At 45.7% G+C, this 18,408-nt stretch overlaps 1 protein-coding gene across 4 annotated transcripts in view; it reads right to left on the bottom strand.

Moving 5' to 3' along the window:
* The window catches only part of st6gal2b (ST6 beta-galactosamide alpha-2,6-sialyltranferase 2b), a 25,386-nt gene extending 7,284 nt beyond the window's left edge, over positions 1-18,102 (bottom strand). The window contains exons 1-4 of one of the 4 annotated variants that reach the window (XM_047030572.1): positions 17,932-18,102; positions 3,054-4,004; positions 2,170-2,267; positions 1,168-1,269 (exon numbers count right to left, since the gene is read on the bottom strand). In XM_047030572.1, coding sequence (XP_046886528.1) covers positions 1,168-1,269; positions 2,170-2,267; positions 3,054-3,933 — 1,080 coding nt within the window. In that variant the 5' untranslated portion in view covers positions 3,934-4,004; positions 17,932-18,102. Of the gene's footprint in view, positions 1-1,167; positions 1,270-2,169; positions 2,268-3,053; positions 4,005-10,282; positions 10,499-10,827; positions 10,976-17,931 lie in introns of those variants that run through there. The other 3 variants (XM_047030570.1, XM_047030569.1, XM_047030573.1) reach the window with 3 other exon arrangements.
* Between the last annotated feature and the right edge of the window lie 306 nt (positions 18,103-18,408).

Raw genomic sequence — 18,408 nt, forward strand, 5'->3', positions numbered from 1 at the left:
CTTTGTTATCATCTAAACGCTAAGGATAAGTGGTTTGTCCTTGTCGGGTGTGTCTCAGTGTGTGGTATTGCAATAAACATGTATGAATGTAATGGGTATGTATGGCTGTGTTCTTTGGTTTAGACTTGAATATGTGTGTGTGTGTGTGTGTTTGTGTGTCTGACACGACACACACTTCCTCTGAATGACGTTTTGTACACATCCCATCCAGACAAAGCCCTCTCGCACTCCAGTAGATATAAACACACTCTTCCCACCCCAGCGTGGCTCTGGCTCTCTGTTCTTCAGTTTCCTTCCCCCAGAGGGACTGCCAGTCAGGCAGTATCTGTTCTCTCCTCCTCATTAGAACCCAGTGGGCAGTCGTGGAAGCTAAGTACCCCCTCCATGGCATGACCCAGATGAATCAAAGACTTGAGCCAACCCTGACACCAGCTAGCTCACAGGGAGTAAACAACAGCCATGCCTCCGCCAGCCGCATCAGGAGGGTGTCTGGGTACTGCGTGGGGTAGGAAAGTTCCAGAAGGCTGAAATAGCCGCCCCCCCACACACACACGTACACATTTTTCCTGCTTTGTTTTCTTGTTTGTTTTGGGAATTATTGGACAAGTTTTACTGAGGTAGTCTAGTGTTTTTCTATGTCTGCGTTCGAGGTTCTCCATTTTCTATGTTCAGTTTGGTTGTTCTTTTTGCTTGATGATTGTCCCCCGACACTTGTTAGAGCACCCTATTTATTCTGTTCCGTTTCTCATGTTCCTTGTGAGTTAATGATTTGTGTTTTCACAACTAGTCACAACATGTACTAAGCCTTCTGTTCCAAGCATGCTCTGTGATTCGACCTTGTAGCCTGTTTTTGACCTACCGAATATCTTTGACCTTCCCTGTACCTTTGCTTGGTTTTTGTATATACCGGCCATGTTACTCAGCCTCATCACAACTCTGAATATTGACCTTGTCCTTGTGTACTTTTGCTTTGGATTTTCCTGCTACAAAAAGAAAAGATGCGCACTGCTCCTCCCCACTCGTATTGTGTTTGTCACATCCTGTCTCGGTCTCATTGAGAAATCAATTAAAAATATCCATATTTTAAAAGGTAGACCCCTGCGTTCTGGGCCACCCTGGATTGAAAGGAAAAGCTTCCCCACGGGCAGTGAAGAAACCCAGACCTACCCTGGCTAGGTCAGCAGAATATGGCGCAGGGTCCCAGGCCACCAGAGCCCCATCCTTGTACAGGGAGCTGGTGTTGAAGTGATGCTTGGGTCGTGCCAGGATCTAGGATGGGAAGGATGAAAAGGTGATGATAGCGTTCTGCCCTCCTCGAGGCTGGCGCTTATCTGAACTGGAAACGGAACGGTCAGAGCTGCATCCAGAGATATCAAACGGACACGAAGAGAACCAGGCCGACACCGCCTCATGCACACAAATGACCCTAGACAGTGCAGCATGTTCCCTGCATACGAGTAGTGATAGTCCCAGGACCCAAGGGGTCAATTTGAATGATCTGAGTGATTAGATGTGACCAGAAGTTAGCCTAGGTGATCGTCTGTGTTTGGACCACTTAGCAGCAAGTGTCCATTCCGAGGCAGGGAACCCCCTAACGGCAGTCAGCCATGCTGCTGTTCAGATGCAACAGCGGTGGAGCAACAGGAAAAGGTCAACTGTTTAATTCCAGGCGGGCTGTTGCACATGGCCAGCTAAAAAAGGACTGAGGAGAGAGATCAAGCAGTAGCTCTGCATTCTGAGCTGGCTGGTTCCGAGTATGTGTCAGATGCTATTTGATGTGATCTATCCGAAATCTGATCAAAGTGGGCAGCAGTGAGGTTGTGTACTGTCAAAAGAGAACAGTGTGCCTAGTTAACAAAAATACAAACAGCAGCATAAAATCTGTAAAAATACTAGTTACATGAAGTATAGAATGCCTGCCAGAGCAATGTTCCTGACTGGTGGTGCAGTAAACCAGAACGCCGACATGGTAAATTTATGTTAAGTGAAAATATAATGTCACATCAAAGGGCGATAGCCACATACACGAATGAATCGGTTAGATTGCTAAATATTTAAATAACGTGAACAATGACGGGTTATTATTGGAACAGCTGGAGCTGTTGTTATTTGAATCACCCTTCCCAAGAGGACAGGAAGTGTATGATGGACCTCGAGTGTGGAGCTCACCTGGGAGTTGATGATTCGGAGAGTGGTTTTGTTGCCCACGTCATTCTCATAGCCCTCGGTGGGGGCGGCGTTGAACCGAAGAACAGCATCATGGGAATCTGAAGACAACATCCAGTCAAAAGGATCTTTGTCGACGTGACTTACTGCCTCACAATGTCACGTCACGTCGAAAGTTATCTTCCAGCGTTCAGTTAAAATGCCTGGGTGATTTAATTAAAGTCTCGATAAAAAAAAAAAGTCAAACTTTTTTATAGTCAAACATGTCATTACCCTCGAGGCAAATTAATGACTTACAGATTCACATCTTGTCAATACCAGGTACTTATGCAAATCCCCATTGTAAAATAGCAAACGCTAATGTTGGTAAACAGTGCCCTCTACTGAGCACTTAGCACTCTACAATGTCTGAATCACTTCACAATCATGACAAAAAAGCTTGGACCTTGATATGGCAGTCACAACTTTAAACCACAGGGGAGCAGTGAAACCTTTTTAAAAAGCTTATCACGTCTTCACAAACCTCAGTCCACAGCACTTGCTCCCAAAGCAGTGCAACTTTCCTTGACCTCCATGGAAAATATCTTGTGCTCACCTCATTGGAAAATCTCAAAAGGTGATGGGAAAAGTTAAGTGGAACCAAGGTGAAGCTGTACACCTCAAAGAACTTTCCTTTCAAATGTTTACAGTTTCATTTCAGATCAATTCAGACCGCTTTGAAGCGAGGCTGGGTGTTAAAACCGGGCTACTATGGGCCTCTCGTGTCACGTACACAGAGCCTGTACATTGGCAACCCAGTGCCGGATTCAAACAGCACTCAATATAGCTGCCAACAACACTCCTCCACATCATGGAGGTCAAGGGATACAGAGAGACATGGTACTCACCAATCTCTTTCCCTAGGGAGGAGTTGAGGATGGCTCCAGCGGAGGTGACCACAGCACACGTCCTGAAGTTTGAGCCCGCTAGCTTCTCCAGCGGGTGACCCGGCACCAGTTTGGCCCAGCCCAGCCCGGCAAAGGGTTCCTCCGTGCCGTCCAGCGCCCTCACCGGAGCTTCTCTCTTTAGCTGGCACACCACCTCGTGCCCGCTCTGCCGGCCGTGCCGGCGCCCCCTGTAGACCACGTGGTGCTTGTTGGCGCTCAGGTAGTCCTTCATGGCCTTCTGGAGCCGCGGAGAGAGCATGCCCGCCGAGGCGTTCCCCTTCCACAGTCTCTGGACCGTGACCTTGGAACTGGAGAACACGTAGTCGTCGTCAACGTCGGCGGTCCTCCTCTCCGATCTGGTCCTGTTCCAGCCTCTCCTCCTCCTCTTTCTCCTCCTCCTCCTCTCCTCCCAGTCGTCCTCCTCATTGGGCTCGCTCGGGATCACAGAGTGTCTGCTCTGGCTGTGCTCCCTGCCCATCTCCCCCTCCCAGGGAATTGACCAGGCTCCCTGAGCCTGCGAGCCCATCTGGGGACCTGCTTCCTGGGACCCCTCCTGGCCGATTGGAGGGGCTCCTCCCTGGGGCGGATGTTCCCCCCAGGTGGGCTCCTGGTGATCTGGGGAGTTGGAGGCCTCCAGGACGGGGGAGGCCATGATGCCTCGGTGGTTGCCCTGGATGGAGGCGAGGCGTCGGGTTTCGGGGTGGATGAGCAGTGGGGAGGCAAAGCCGGGGGCCAGCACCCGCAGGTCCAGGAAGTGTGATAGGAGACACAGGAAGAGGAGGATCCAGGCCAACATCCCCAGCATGACCAGCCGCCTCCACTGCTTTATGGTCGGGGTCATGGTGCTCAAGCTGCAGCTGGCTGATCGTCAGCGCCCCCTGGGGGCCAGTCTGGCAACTCTCAGGGTGAGGCCTGGGAAAGGTCAACCAAAACAGGAAAATGTTACTTGGACCCAGAGCCAAGTGGCTTTTTCTATTTGCATGCTTCTAAATATTGACAAGCTAAACATGAGGCAATTCTGTGACATCTGTGGGCTTTTGTTATTCTGGTCTTTCAAGTTTCCTAGAGATGACCGGTCATTCAGGCATGACTGTACAGTAGGGGAATTTTGCTGATGGTTTCCATGTAGCAGACCATGAAACAAACACCATGATTAAACAACGGGAGAACATTCCTAGTACAACCAAACATTTGTTGTACATTACTTGGAATTTTTCAGCAACTGTCCTTTGTTGACTAATATATTTATGCCAATGATGATCAAGATGATTTTCCTCTGCAATACTTGTAAGCATGTTAGACACTGAGAGAAGTGCATTTGAGGCCTTACTGAGCAGGAATATGAGCTGTATCCCTGTAAGAAATGGAATTCTTAGAGTGTGTGCCATTGATGAAACTTAGTCAAAACACAAAGGTATTTCTGTTTTAGTTTTTTAAAGAAATTCCCCACAATAGGTTGTTTACAATGAGGATACAGCTTTGATTCAAAATGCTAACAAAACATAAGAGATTAAGATATCCTGCCCCGCCCCGCCATTGTTTTCACACACACAGGCAATTCACTTCCTCATTGCCTCAAAAGTTTGTGCTGCCAGGTATCTGTCACATGACTTCCAATGAAAATGTATGGGAGACAAAAATGTTGGTCGACCGCCATCCCCCTAGAAAAAAGATCATAGGGGAAACCTGCGGTCTGATATGCAGACACATTCTTTCCCTTAATCCCTTCAGTTCCTGGCCAAATCCTATGATAATTTGTAACAAAACTTTATTGGTAACAAATTAGCCAACAAATTGAAGTGGTGTTTATGGATCCACCTCTCTAATGACCGTCCTTGTCCTTGCATGCTTTAGCCTATCAGGAGCTCCACAGGGTAGCAGGCACAATGAGCTGACTCTCCATCTCACTCCCATAGAACCTTCCAGAACACACAAGACTTTGCCAAAGGCCTTTGCTCAGAGGTCCCTGTGTCAGTTCCACTGTCCAGAACCAAGTCCTGGAGGTCCAATGTTCTCATCCCTGCTTGTCTCTCCGGGCTGCAGGCCTCCCCAACAGTCACGTGTTTGGCTTATCTTGTGTGGTGGCTGATTGAGTTGTCTGACAAGGTCGGTTGATCTGGGTCATGAGACATTGGAAGTCCAATGAAGGAAGTTAGAAATGTGGCCCGCTCTCATTGTTGGTGAGTGTTCTATAGTCAAACAGATACATACAGGGTCTTTGTGTTCAATCTACAATGTATGTAACTCAATACATCTTTATGTCAAACTTTGACATTCTTTACGGACATTTCTCCCAATAGCAGAAAAAGGCCCACTGTTATTGCAAGTCGATGGCGGGTTGTTCACTTGAATACCAACAAGGCGGGGGAGAGGGAGGGGACAAAGAGGAAAAACAGAACCGAATAGAGAGAGGGCAGTGACACATGGATCCCCAAATTACCGAGGCTTACGTTTTGGCTTGTCTACTGCCTAGGGGAAGTCATTATGAGGTTGAAGGGGGGGGGGGGGGGGGGGGGGGGGGGGGGGGGCTGACATGCACTGCAGTGAGAACCTGAGCCTTTCTCCCTCATAGCTCTGCTCCGGAGCCCACCAGGCTTCTCTCAGGGCTTTTACCCACACAAAGCACGGCTTCAAAGAACCTTTCATCTCTTCTAGCGAGCCGGTGCTTTGCGCCAGCGTGAATGACACGGAAGGTTAAACAGAAATAATCATCTGTATCTGCCAGGAAATCGCTGCACACTGTCCTTGGGGCACAAAGGAGGAAGAGGGGAGATAGAGACACTGAAAGGAAGAGGGAGAGAACGAGAAATGAAGATACGTTACAATGAAATTCTGTTGGGTAAAGAGAGATCTGGGGCGAGAGACAAGGCTTTGTTTGACTGTTGGGCTCCAAGTCTTTCAAAAGCATGCGAGCGCATTTGAAAAGCCATTGTTTCTATATTTTATGTTCTCAAGGTTGAAACGCCAACGGCTTTTGAAAAGTAAGAGGAACCTGAAAAGTCATGGCACGTACTGTAGACTTGGCAAACGTGCAGGCTCTGAGTGACTCTTTCCTTCCACGAAGAAACCCCGTGCTCAGGACACCCAGGTCAGGGGTCAAACATCTGTCTCTAATCAGGTGGAGTTGACCTTTCCCCAGAAGCTCTGCACCTCTGGTCTGACGTTGACTGCTTGAATACCTCCCAATGTGCCGATATCAGGGGCGGCGTCATTGCTGTGCTAATCGGCTGCCTAAAAGCTGTGGACGCACACACAACCCGTTCAACACAATCCATTCCGTACACGTGATACTGTACGAACACGTCTGTTTCCCACATTTCGATCCTTTAAGGAATGCTCGAGAAAGAGAGTGAGAGAGAGAAAGAAACGCAGAAGAGAGAAAGAGATACACAGAGAACGGAGAGGGATCGAGGGGAAGGCAAACGAGTGCCATAAGACGAGCACGTTTCCTCCAGCAGATCCTGCCGAGTCCACAGACAGAGGAGGTATTATTCAGCTGATGGATATCTGCAGCTCCGGTCTGCTGGACTCCACTGCCCCTCTTGATACAACAGCTGCTCTCACAACGGGTCTCGTCAGGCTTGGCAAAAGAGACACGGTCGAGGACAGTGGCAAGACACACACACACACACACACACTGGCGCGCGGGCACACACTCCAAAAAGACAGCACGGGGTGGTCCACAGAGGGGGGCCGTACCCCCAGTCTTCTTTCTGCTGACTAAACACTATCCTCCATCTTCCATGACACATCCTGCCAGGCGCTGTCAGTTCCATTATCCTTCCTCACATGGGTAAATGGCTACTTAGAAACCCGCCCCTGCATGTAATTGCACACACTTATATGCTCCAAAGATATGACTAAGCTCTTAGCATGGAAGGCAGGGTGAACTGTAGGTTGGCTGGTCAAACGACGTCAGCACTGCCAAACAGCAAACAAACAGGACACAGTTAAAAGTTGTTGTTTTTTTAAGGAGGAAGCTGACACTATTATCTGATGCTGTTTCCTTGGTAGTGAAACTGGCGCAGAGAGAAAAGGCAGTATCGGGTATGCTGATAAGCAACTTAAGAATGTTATGTAAACATTCAGATTCGCATGACAGTCCTCCTCATGGGTTATGGTGAGACTTGCAACAACATGTGCTATATCCGATTGGTAACTTCACTGAAAGCTAAAACTATTCATTCATGCTTTTTGTTTTTGTTAAATGTAAATCAATAGTGATCAGTCAGCGTAACAAACTAAAGCTTTGAATATTTAGGCTAAATATCAAAGGACCAAAACAATCTATTATCAGGTTGTTATCCTTTACAACCTTCACCACTGACCTTGACCACGAGTATGGTCTAATGGTCTAACGAGTATTGCAGCAATATGGGCAAGATGATTATCCATGTTTTGCTGCAACAAAAATGTTCAGCTTTGCTAAACTGGATGACCTTTAGTCAACCTTTAGTGTCTGTTTCCTGATTGCTGTTGATACCACAGAATTCACAGACCTTAACCAAGATCATGCCTCCGAGTACCAGAAGTACACAGGACACAAATGGGGTGAAAAGGTTGTCACTTACTGAGTTTTGAAAGCAGGTTTGTAAGTTGTGTCCTGAAATCTGGTGGCCTTTTCAATTGAGTGTTAGCAGATTTTTTCCTCAGACAAATATAGAAATGACAGTGTTTGCCTAAAAATAATTTGCTTTATGCCGGCTAGGTTAAAGTTTAATAGTTAGAGCCAACTGGAGAACCAATCCAACATTTTCAACATTGTCACAAGAACAAGGTTAATTTACACAGTCCGGGTTACATTACGGTTTACGACCTCTAGCAACACCTGTTTCTTCAAGTTTATGGCTATGTTTTGACTCCGCCAGAAAGTTGAAATGAAAATTACATTACATTATTTTTATTATTTAAATTATGTAACATTTTAGTAGACTATCCTTCTTTACTAACCAACAACAATGAGTCTCTCACTGTGTTGGCTGCTTGAAGGTATCTAAGCAACAGTCACCGATGGGGCAGACTCATTGCCTGTTCCAAGTTGACATTATCAGACAGCTCTCTCTGCTAACTAACTCTCTGGGGAGGAGAGTAACATTCTGTTCTCCTCTATGCCTGTGATGGAATGAAAGGAGATTGTAACTGAGGTCTCTGGCAAGTTGCAAGTCAAAATGGCTCTCACAGAAAGTGCTGGGTACATAGCTCCTAAATGAGATGAATAGTTAAACTGTATAAATATTTTGAGACTCATTTTTCCAGCAGACTTGGTACGTGCACAATGGGGGTCCAACAACAGTGAACGCACACTGGCACTGAACGGAAGTGTCCATGTGCGACGGAGGTGTGCATGAGTGAGGAGGCGCTGAAGAAGGAATGACAAGAGAGGGGGGGGGGGGGGGCACGGCACTCACACCAGTCCACCTGTCATCACATGTCTACCAGTCACCAACCTGAAAGAGGGAAACAGACAGATACCCAGACAGTTGTTCCTGGCTGGAGGTAGAGGTCTACCACCAGCAGGGGCGTGTCCAGACATTTTTGATAGGGGTGGCACAAGAGGTGGCCCGCCTCTGACTGGGCATATAGCCAATCATATTTTAAGATATTGGGGTGGCCAATCAGATTTCAGGGGTGGCCCGTGCCACCCTAGGCCACTCCCTGAACACGCCACTGACCACCAGATACCTCAATCAGTGTGTTTTCTTTCATTCTGTTTAAAAGGAGAAACAAAACACGTTCTCCTTCAGGGTGTCTAGTCTAGAAGACATAACTTACTATACAACCATCCAGACCTGAGAACACTGGATGGTTGTATAGTAAGTAAGTATGCCTTTTGCTTACCAAAACCTTGAGATACATCTAGCTAGCATCCATTCCTGCTCGTTACAGACCAAGAAAGGTCTAGACCATTGGTTGAAGGGAGTAGGAAGTAAGGTTCTCATTAGTACTGCCGGGTCAGATTGACTCTCTAGATAAAGGACATTGCTGGACCAAGAGGTATAACGAACAAGCTATGGTTTAGTGCATTGTTACCCAGTATTTAAAGGCAATAAACATTATCATTATTCTCCAATGAACCGACTAAGGCCACTCAGAATGAGCTTGACAGCTTACAGTTTGTCCCATCCTGTGCCAGTAGAGCTCTGCACACTCGTCACCTCTTAACATCCTATTGGAGGAGGAACCTCTACAGCTCATTTGAATGTTTCCAAATCTACGAATACTCATGAAGACCCCATTCAGAGTTACTTGACATTCTATAACCATATGGGTGAGGCACCTCTGTAATCTTTTCTGCAGTTATGTCTAGTTACTTCCTCTGGCGAATTTGTTTATTTTACACAATGTTCCTTTTGTGGGGGGGATTGAGCACTCCACCTGGTGAGTACATACATAAGATCTGTCATGGCAGACAAAAAGGACATCTGTTGACATTTGAGTTCATCAACCACGTCAACATGAAGTCAACTGTTCAAAATGTCACGCCTGATTGAACTGTGCAGGTCAATGGAATTTACTTTCACTTTGGTTCTTTGTAGCTTTCCTTTGGTACATTTCTCACCAGCAAAATACACCTTCCTCAGGCTAGCTGAAATGATTTTCATTTCTGACGGTGAAAACAACAACATAGCCTATAGTCATCTTTAATATCGGCCACCTAAGGTATAATAAAATAAACAACTCATTCTGTATAGAATGTGTTGAAAACATTTGAATTTGGACCAGCTATTGATCATATCCAGCCAATAGATTAAGGTACTTGTGTTGTGCGCTCTGTCCCTGAAAAATGTACAGCATGTCAATCCGTATTGATAAGGTGGGACTGTGCCTCACACATGGCACATTATAATAATCCCCCAGAAGGAGCAATTAGACCCGTGTAAAACGTGGCATTATGGCAATTATTGACATTTTCACATTGACCAATTGTTCTCTTGTCTTACAGAAAGAATGAACAATGATGATAAAGATGAATAGTCCCGTACTGCAGGTTCGATGAACCTTCAAACTGCTGTCAAAGATCATAACAGTCTGCAATGCATTTTTGAATGAATAACACTGTAACAATGATCATTGCCCAGTTATTCACACTTTGAATCCATTTCATTCACTCTCCTTTATAAATCACCGTCTTCTGTTTGAAATGATCATTTCAAAAGATCCCAGATCAGCGGGATGCCCAAATGTCTTACCTGATCAAATCCTAACTGCTTTCCCAGACAAACAGAATCTGCGCTACATGTCCTAGATTTACAACCGAGGTGTAATTCCGGAAAACACATGCTTTCGTTCCATCTTCAATGAGGGGTACCACCACCAGTATCCAGTAATCGCGGTCGGCCAAATACAACGCAATACAGACAACGTCGACTGTACTACTGTTAACTCGACTCTATGTTTAGAGAACGTGAGGTAGGCGGGGCATAACTAAACGTGTAGTTACAGTATTATATTTTCCAGAGTCAATAGTTAATCCCAAAATATATCTAAAGTAAATATATTCAATATAGAAAAATCCTTATGTAAACCTTTATTTGCAAAAACAAAACCCTGGCAGTGGTGAGCATCATATAAAAAGACTATCATAATTGTAAAGGATTGTCTCCATATCGTATGTTGCATAATCTACAATTCACAATCGAATCATTGTGTGAAACTGTTTGCGGACCTTTGTTTACGGAACACATCATCGTACTCAGTATTGACAATGAGTCAACAGACAGCTTATTTACCTTACCTTTTATAACACTAAACCATGTACAGACCCTATTCTCCATAAACTCCAGTCTATTCTCCATAAACTCAAGGTTCACCTTCCCTTGGTCCTTATTCCCGGTCCTTACAACAGGCAAGGGTCCATACAAGTACAATCATTGGCAAAGTATGCCAGGGCACACACAAACAGGAAGTGTTTTGGGTTACCCAAACCCACAGGCTGGTAATCTGATGTTGGGATCAAAGTTACTAGTGACCCGCACCAAACAGACCTGGAACCAGCTCAGACCGGTTGTCTGCCTACAGTGTCCACCCCCTGTCAAACCCCCATCCCCTCTGCCCTGGGGGTGAGCCGTTTAGCAAGGAGCAGAGCACTGATGGAAGATGGAACAGGAGATGACTAATTCTATCCATTTTAGCGTAGCTTAGCAAGTACAACTGCTTAACTGCTCTATCTATATGAGGCATATTACACAGTCGTAGTGTACAGTACAGGACGTGTCCTCACAGACGATGTTTTTAGAAACCGCTCATACAAAGGTAGCGTGTATGACAAGCCTTCTGGTTGATGTCCGGCCCTGCAAAGAGCCGTTTCCTCTGGGGGGACTAAGCGACATTGCATGTGGCGTTATCTTGGGCCCAGCCCCCTAGCTTTGTTTGGTTTAAACCCTGAAAGTGCCAACCCCTCAAGCTTGGTGCCAGCCGGAACGAGGTTGTTTCCATGACAACTTTGGGGATGTAGGAAATGTGTGTGTGTGTGTGTGTGTTTCACAGTGGCCTGAATGTACTGGTTTCTTGGTCTGGAATCTGAATGAACTGAGCTGTAATCACCAGCACTCCAGACACCCTATAAGTCTGCGTGTACAGGACTCTGCCATTTCCCATTCTGGTTTACCCAAACACTTTAGAAACTGCACTGAAGCTGCAAATCAACACTTAATATAATATTACGTATTTTCTCCTTCCCCTCACCATTTGGTATAATGCTCACCATTAATCGATCTGAAAAAGGGGTTTGAAAGGTAGTTTTTGCTACCTGAAGATCATTTGAGTGTGTGTGTGCGTGTGCGTGGGTGTTGTGATTTTAGCGTATGATAACAAATACTTATGGATCTGGTCTTCCAAGCTCTTTCTCAGCCGTTGGGAAAAAACAAAACCTACCTAACGAGTGAACATGTTCAGACAGCAGCAAGGAGAGACAACATTACTTCAATGTTGTAAGAACAAATGTTAAGTTTGGCATTGACATACATTTTTTCCTTAGAGAAAATGTTCATTTTTGATGGGTACCTTGAGGTATAACATTATAGGCTACTGTTGCTACATAGCTTCGGTGCCATACAAACAGAAATGGTAAAAAAAGGTTATGATATGGTATCTAAAACGATGAAGCTGATATATGGGAAAAGAAACCCGTCTGTTCATAGAACAACGTTGCATGAAATTGTCATTTCGGAGTAGGCCTACTTTCATCTTCAAAAAAGTGTCTCATGAATAACAGAACACTGAAGACAAAAAGCGATTTAATTTATATTGAATGAAGCTCCTGGAGGAGAAAACCCATAATATGTTCAGCCTAGAGGAAACCTCTTGTGCTTCTTTAAGGGCTTTATGAATGGCTAGAGGCTATGAGTGGTGATCATCATGTTTGAAAACTACCTGTCCATCACGATGGTTGTGAGGGGGATATCAGAATCGAGCGCAATAGAATGAGCATAAGGAAGAATAAGGAAGGTTGGAAAGTACAATGACGCATGATTTCGGCATGAAACCTGCTACCTGCCATCTGCCACAGGACGTTATCACATGGGTCATCAGTGTTTACCATCAAGGTTTACTTTGAGACTATCTGTGACTGGTGCCAGGGGGCGCCGGCAGAAGTTTTGGGCCCCGTGAAAAAAGGAAAGTATGATTTATATTTGTTTTTCTATTTTTGGGCCCCCTGTCAGTCAGGGGCTCTTGTAATTGTCCTTACTTTCCCCCCCATACAGTGCCCCTGACTGGTGCTAATACGAGATATGCTAATGAAAGATATTTACCTACTGTATTCAGGAAATCAATGTACGTACCTACACACAATACAAGTTATGTGAGGGCGCACTGTAGCGTCCTACGTCGAAATATGTGAGCCCTTTCTGATCCAACAATAATATTATTAAATACACTATATTACAGCTCTGTAGTGCAGCGGATGCAATATGTAAAGCCTAACAGAATAACAGGGAGAGGAACCGGAATCCTAATATTGTTCATCTGAACACAGCAGACCTCATTACTATACATCTCCAAGTTACAGAGGAAATTCAAAAGAGGGATTTATAAAACTGGGGGAGGCTGAGGAGGGGTGAGTGAAGAAGAGAGAGGGAGAGGAAAACATGGCATTCATTTTCCACTGTGCATACTTGCATTTGCCGAGTTCTTCAACACTTCTAATCAAAAATGCACAAGGGAAAGCCGTCAACGAGCTTCACACTGTCGAAGTTGCAAATCGGGTTTCTGGCCTGGTTTCAGCTCCATCCTACTGTCAGCTTGACACAGAATCAAGACACCCTCACTGTTTACTAATACGATCCAGACGACTGAGAAGTGATTATCTGATTGATGTGGCAAGGCCTTTCCAGGGGGAAATGTTGAATTAGTGTCAGGTCTACAAACAAGTTGTGTTTTTGTATTTAGGACCGCGTGGGAATGAAAAATCCCCCCCCCCCTCCTCACCCACACACACACCTCCTTCTTGCTCGCACATTTATAGCAATCACGGACGTGAGGGTGAAAAATCTCTCCTGCACAACCTTGAGGCTTCCAATTCATTCTTGCTTTGCTGTGGGAGGCGGTAAATTACACTGTTCGACTTAGGCCCACTCAGCCCAATTACCTCTGAGCACTATTCATCTGTCCCTGCAGGGAGGCTGTCGTCCCCAAAACCGGTCGGAACTGGGTTCGGTGACTAGGCACTGCGACTCTGCACAGCTCTGTTTTCTCAAGCCCTAAAAGCTTTCAAGCTCTCCAGGCAACTCTATTATGCTGGCAGGTGGGTGGGAGGTGTGCTGGCCATCCTCTGTACTTCCTCCAGATGTATTTTGAGCTCCACTATTATGCTAATGTCTCTCTGAGTGGCAGTCGTCGCTGTTTAGCAGCAAGCCGGCTGACATTTCATGTCTCTGGAAGACTTCCGTGAGAGGCTTGAAAAGGATAATGTTCGATGTGTCGTCGCAGGCGTTTGTCATATGGCAGCATTGAGGTTGGGATGACTGGTGGGTCACTTCACTGGCACCACTGATGGGCTTCAGTTTAACGGGGTGGGGGGGGGTCAGAGAGTTTAGACTACAGTGGTGACACACAGGGTAGACTACCGTGGTGACACACAGGGTAGACTACCGTGGTGACACACCATCTTGTTCTCTTCTCCCACACGTGCACACACTCCTACTTTGCATAGCTGCACGGGAGCTGGGGCATTCTCCTCTCCTTCGGTCCAGTGTTGGATAATTGATGTTCTAGACATGTGTTGGCCTCGTTTCACAGTAAAAAATGCAATTGGCCTACTACCATAAACCCAGGGAGCCCTTGCTGTCTGGTCTGTGAAAAAGGTTCCGTACACCATTTTCTAAGTGTCTCTCAGTCTCTGCTCTTGATGTATTCTATCCATTATGGCCTGCCTAGGCACAGCTGCATCCTTATCTGAAATGAAATTGCTGATGTCTTCTGATCCTTCCTGACGACAGTCTAGCCTAATCTATTTTCCTGGAAGGTAGACACCGGCGTGTCAGACCCGCTTCATTATTCAAGTACTCTGCCCACGTCTCTCACAGGACAAATTATACATCTCAACCTGGACCTTTGGAATGCATTCCCAGTGCTATCTGACGTGAGAATATTCAAGTCAAGACCATAATCATAATACATATTTGGGGGGGGACATATCTCCCACAATATTCAAATCTGGTCAAAATGTCCCCCCCAATATATTGATATAAAAATATAAATACAAATATAAATACAAATATAAATGTGCTACGCTACGACAGGCAACCACGCACGCTGTCCGAAATGGTCATAACAAATTTAATTTGTTCCCCCCAATGTTGACTCCATGGCTACGGCTTTGATCCAAATTCACACACAGTGTTGTCGGACACAGTGATCGCAACCAAACCGATCTCAACAAAACCCTTCACGTTAACCCATTACTTCATGTCATGTACTGTAAATCCAGATCTTTTTATTACAGGGGAGGACGAGTTGGTTTCAAACTCCAAAAATTGTCATTGGGGCAGTAGGTCACAAAGTTCACATTACAACTGATTCAAATGGACCCTTTAGGTTTCAACAGATATGGATTGATCCATCAGAGCGGAACCTCCCGGAAGACGGAACGGAGAATCCCCCAGAAGGCCCTGCAGAGAGAGGGTGCGTGTGTTCGATTTCCCCCCAATCACCTATGGTGTTCTGAGAGCACACTGTTCACCACTCATGACTCATCAGCAGTGCAGATTGGATGGTGACCAAATGACGACTCGTGATACATGCCATTCTTGTCTGACAAACGGAGACAGCATGTCAGGTCATTGGTATGGAGTCAAAACACCAGACTGACAAATGTCATCTGACAACCACAAATGAAAGTACTGCATCTACCACCACCAGTATCTTGTAATAAAATGCCCCTCATTGATTTACAGTCTTTGGGCAAAAACCAGTGGTGGGCTGGAGAGAGAGATAGAGATGGAGAGAGAGATGGAGAGAGAAAGAGCGAGAGGGAAAGAGTGAGAAAGAGAGATAGAAAGAAATAGCGAGAGAGAGATGGAAATAGAAAGAGAGATGGAGAGAGAAAGAGCGAGAGTGAGAAAGAGAGATAGAAAGAAATAGCGAGAGAGATGGAAATAGAAAGAGAGATGGAGAGAGAAAGAGCGAGAGGGAAAGAGTGAGAAAGAGAGATAGAAAGAAATAGCGAGAGAGAGATGGAGATAGAAAGAGAGATGGAGAGAGAAAGAGTAAGAGCGAGAGATGGAGAGAGGCTACTTCCTCCCGTCTCTTCATATTATCGAGTGATGCCCTAAATTGAGGGTTTAGGTTGGTTGAGGGGCAGTTCTATGGGCGTATGTGAAGCCCTCTGTAACATGCTTGCGTGTAAAAAGGGCTATACAAATAAATTTGATTTGATTTGATGCAGAGACCCTTCAGGAAACACTCTTGCCTCGTCTAGCCAAATGGGTGAAAGTCACCATGCAGGAACAACAGACGTGTCTTTAATCACCAAAAGGAACCTTACTCTATCTGTCAGTGAAATGGACAAGGGTAATTCATCTTTTGGAAAAAGTACAGTAATTACTTGACCATAATGATATCCCTGCTCAGTTGACCTTTTAGATTGAGTTTCAGACACAACATTAGATAGTAAACACAGAAGATAAAAGACCCTGGATGCTTGCCTTTTTCCCCCCCCCCATGACCTTTCACTTTCTTGTCACAAAATGGCACCCACTCCACATACATTGTATCCAGCAATAGATGTCAGCCATCCTTCAATCTTGTTTGAAGAATGACATTTGAGAACACTGTGTATCTGGATTGCCTGCATGGATCAGTTGGGTAGATGCAGGATATTTAGAACAAATTATTTTTATCTGTCACATCTTATCCGCATCTTATCTTATCAAACCTCATTTAAAACTAAATATATACATTTCCAATGCCAATCCAGCACTTTCCACTGAAGATGAGAAAAACGTTTGTTCCAGAGGATGGGGCAGACATTGACGGATCAGGCAATCAGGGGAAGGGTTAGGTGTAGGTGGATTGTCCCCTCAGGTGGTGCTGGGTAATTGTAGAGCGAGAAAGTGATGGAGGGAGGTCTTCTTGGCTGGAGGTGAAACGAGGCAATAAGGAGCAGGGAGGATGGCTGTTGCGACAAAAAGCCTGTAACTCCTGTCAGGGTGTGGGCCACGCGCTCTGGGTCCACTCTGCCTTGAAGGTTCTCTCATCAGGATGTACTTCCTGGTAATGATTGTTGAGTCATCGGGAAACTGTCTGGCCTCGCAGACAATTAGGAAAAGGAAAGACGAGTGCCGTTTTATCTCCATTCCATAGGCCTAAGCTGTGCAGCCAGTCAACTACTACTAAGTGGGCTGCTCCAAGGGGGGGGGCACCCCCCCTCCGCCCCCTCGCATTGTTTTAGCTATACGAGTTTCCATAAGAGAGCTATAAACAAAATGCACCCTTGTGGAAACCAAGTGCCCGCCTATCCGATTGGTTCTGCAGCCGAGCCTGAACGGTGCACTACAACAGACACACGTGAAAGTTCTGACTCATACCTGGGCTGGGGCTGCAATCCAAACCCTCAAATTCTTTGTTGGACTCAGATCTCAGGGCTTACCGGTTTTTGTGCTGTGACATGAAATCCCCCCCCCCCCCCCCAGCTGATTTTGAAGCCCACACAGGATTTGGGTCGGAAAAAGTATGTGCTGAAGTCGCACAGTCGACGTTGTCAACTCTTTTTTGAATTTCTTCATGTAAGCAAAACTAGATCCCAAACCATGGACACTCTCCAGTTAACGAGCCTCCTCTCCCAAATCCAGAAATCTGTCCCTTGACAGTCTTTTTGATTCTCTGTAACCCCCCTCTGTTGTCCTACACACTGAGTGAGTTCCTACAGTGCAGTACAGTATGCTGGCTCGATAAGACCATCCATCTCATTAAACATACACTGTAAATCAAGATGCACTGCTGCGAAGATCAACCTGCCACTCATTTGTCAGCCAATTACCCCCGCCATTCAGAGTTTGTTCGTTGTGATGTGTGACATTTTGTGTCAGTGTGTGTGTGGGTGGGGGGGGGGTGGGGATGGGCTGACAAGATTCTGTCTAGCATCTCTGTAAATGCACGCTCCAATGACCCATCGCGAGCCGTTGCAAACTCCCGATGCTGCATCAAGAAACAACCCTATTAGTCCTATGGTCTGTCTGATCACTGCACAACCCCACACACACACACACACACACACACACACACAGTGGCTATACAGATCCCTCAACTACACAGCTCTGTGACGAAAATGTTACCCTGAGGAGTACACAGTAGATTATATTAGATCAGGTATTTTGGTTGTAAGATAATGTTTACTCACAAAGACAGGCTCACGGAGCAATAAAACATTTAGAGACTCTTCATCATTTCTCATCTGAACGCTTCATTCCAATAAATAAACCATCTGAAGGACCATATAAACAAACGGCAGTGTGTGCGCAATGTCTTTTTAATAGCCGCTGACGTCAAAATGTCTTGGCGGATGAAAACGAACGCGACTGATAAAAGACCTTGCGAGAGTCAATTCAGGCCTGACGTGGACAGATACTTTTGAGGATCACGGTAACGTGTGGCATGTTTGGGCACGCTGTGGGGCATTCTGGGTAATTAGGGCTTGGTGAGCTCTGATAGGTTGTGGCTCGACTCATGAGACTTTGCCAGAGGGCAAGATCTAACTTGCTCGGAAACGCTTATTGATGATGTCCAAAACTGTCGTTACCAAGGCCGTACATAACTGAGACGCCCTGTAATAAATAAGACGTCAACACCAACTGTCTCCCTGTACAAAATAAGATGA

Source organism: Hypomesus transpacificus, chromosome 12 (assembly GCF_021917145.1).
Source record: "Hypomesus transpacificus isolate Combined female chromosome 12, fHypTra1, whole genome shotgun sequence".
Lineage (NCBI taxonomy): Eukaryota > Metazoa > Chordata > Actinopteri > Osmeriformes > Osmeridae > Hypomesus > Hypomesus transpacificus.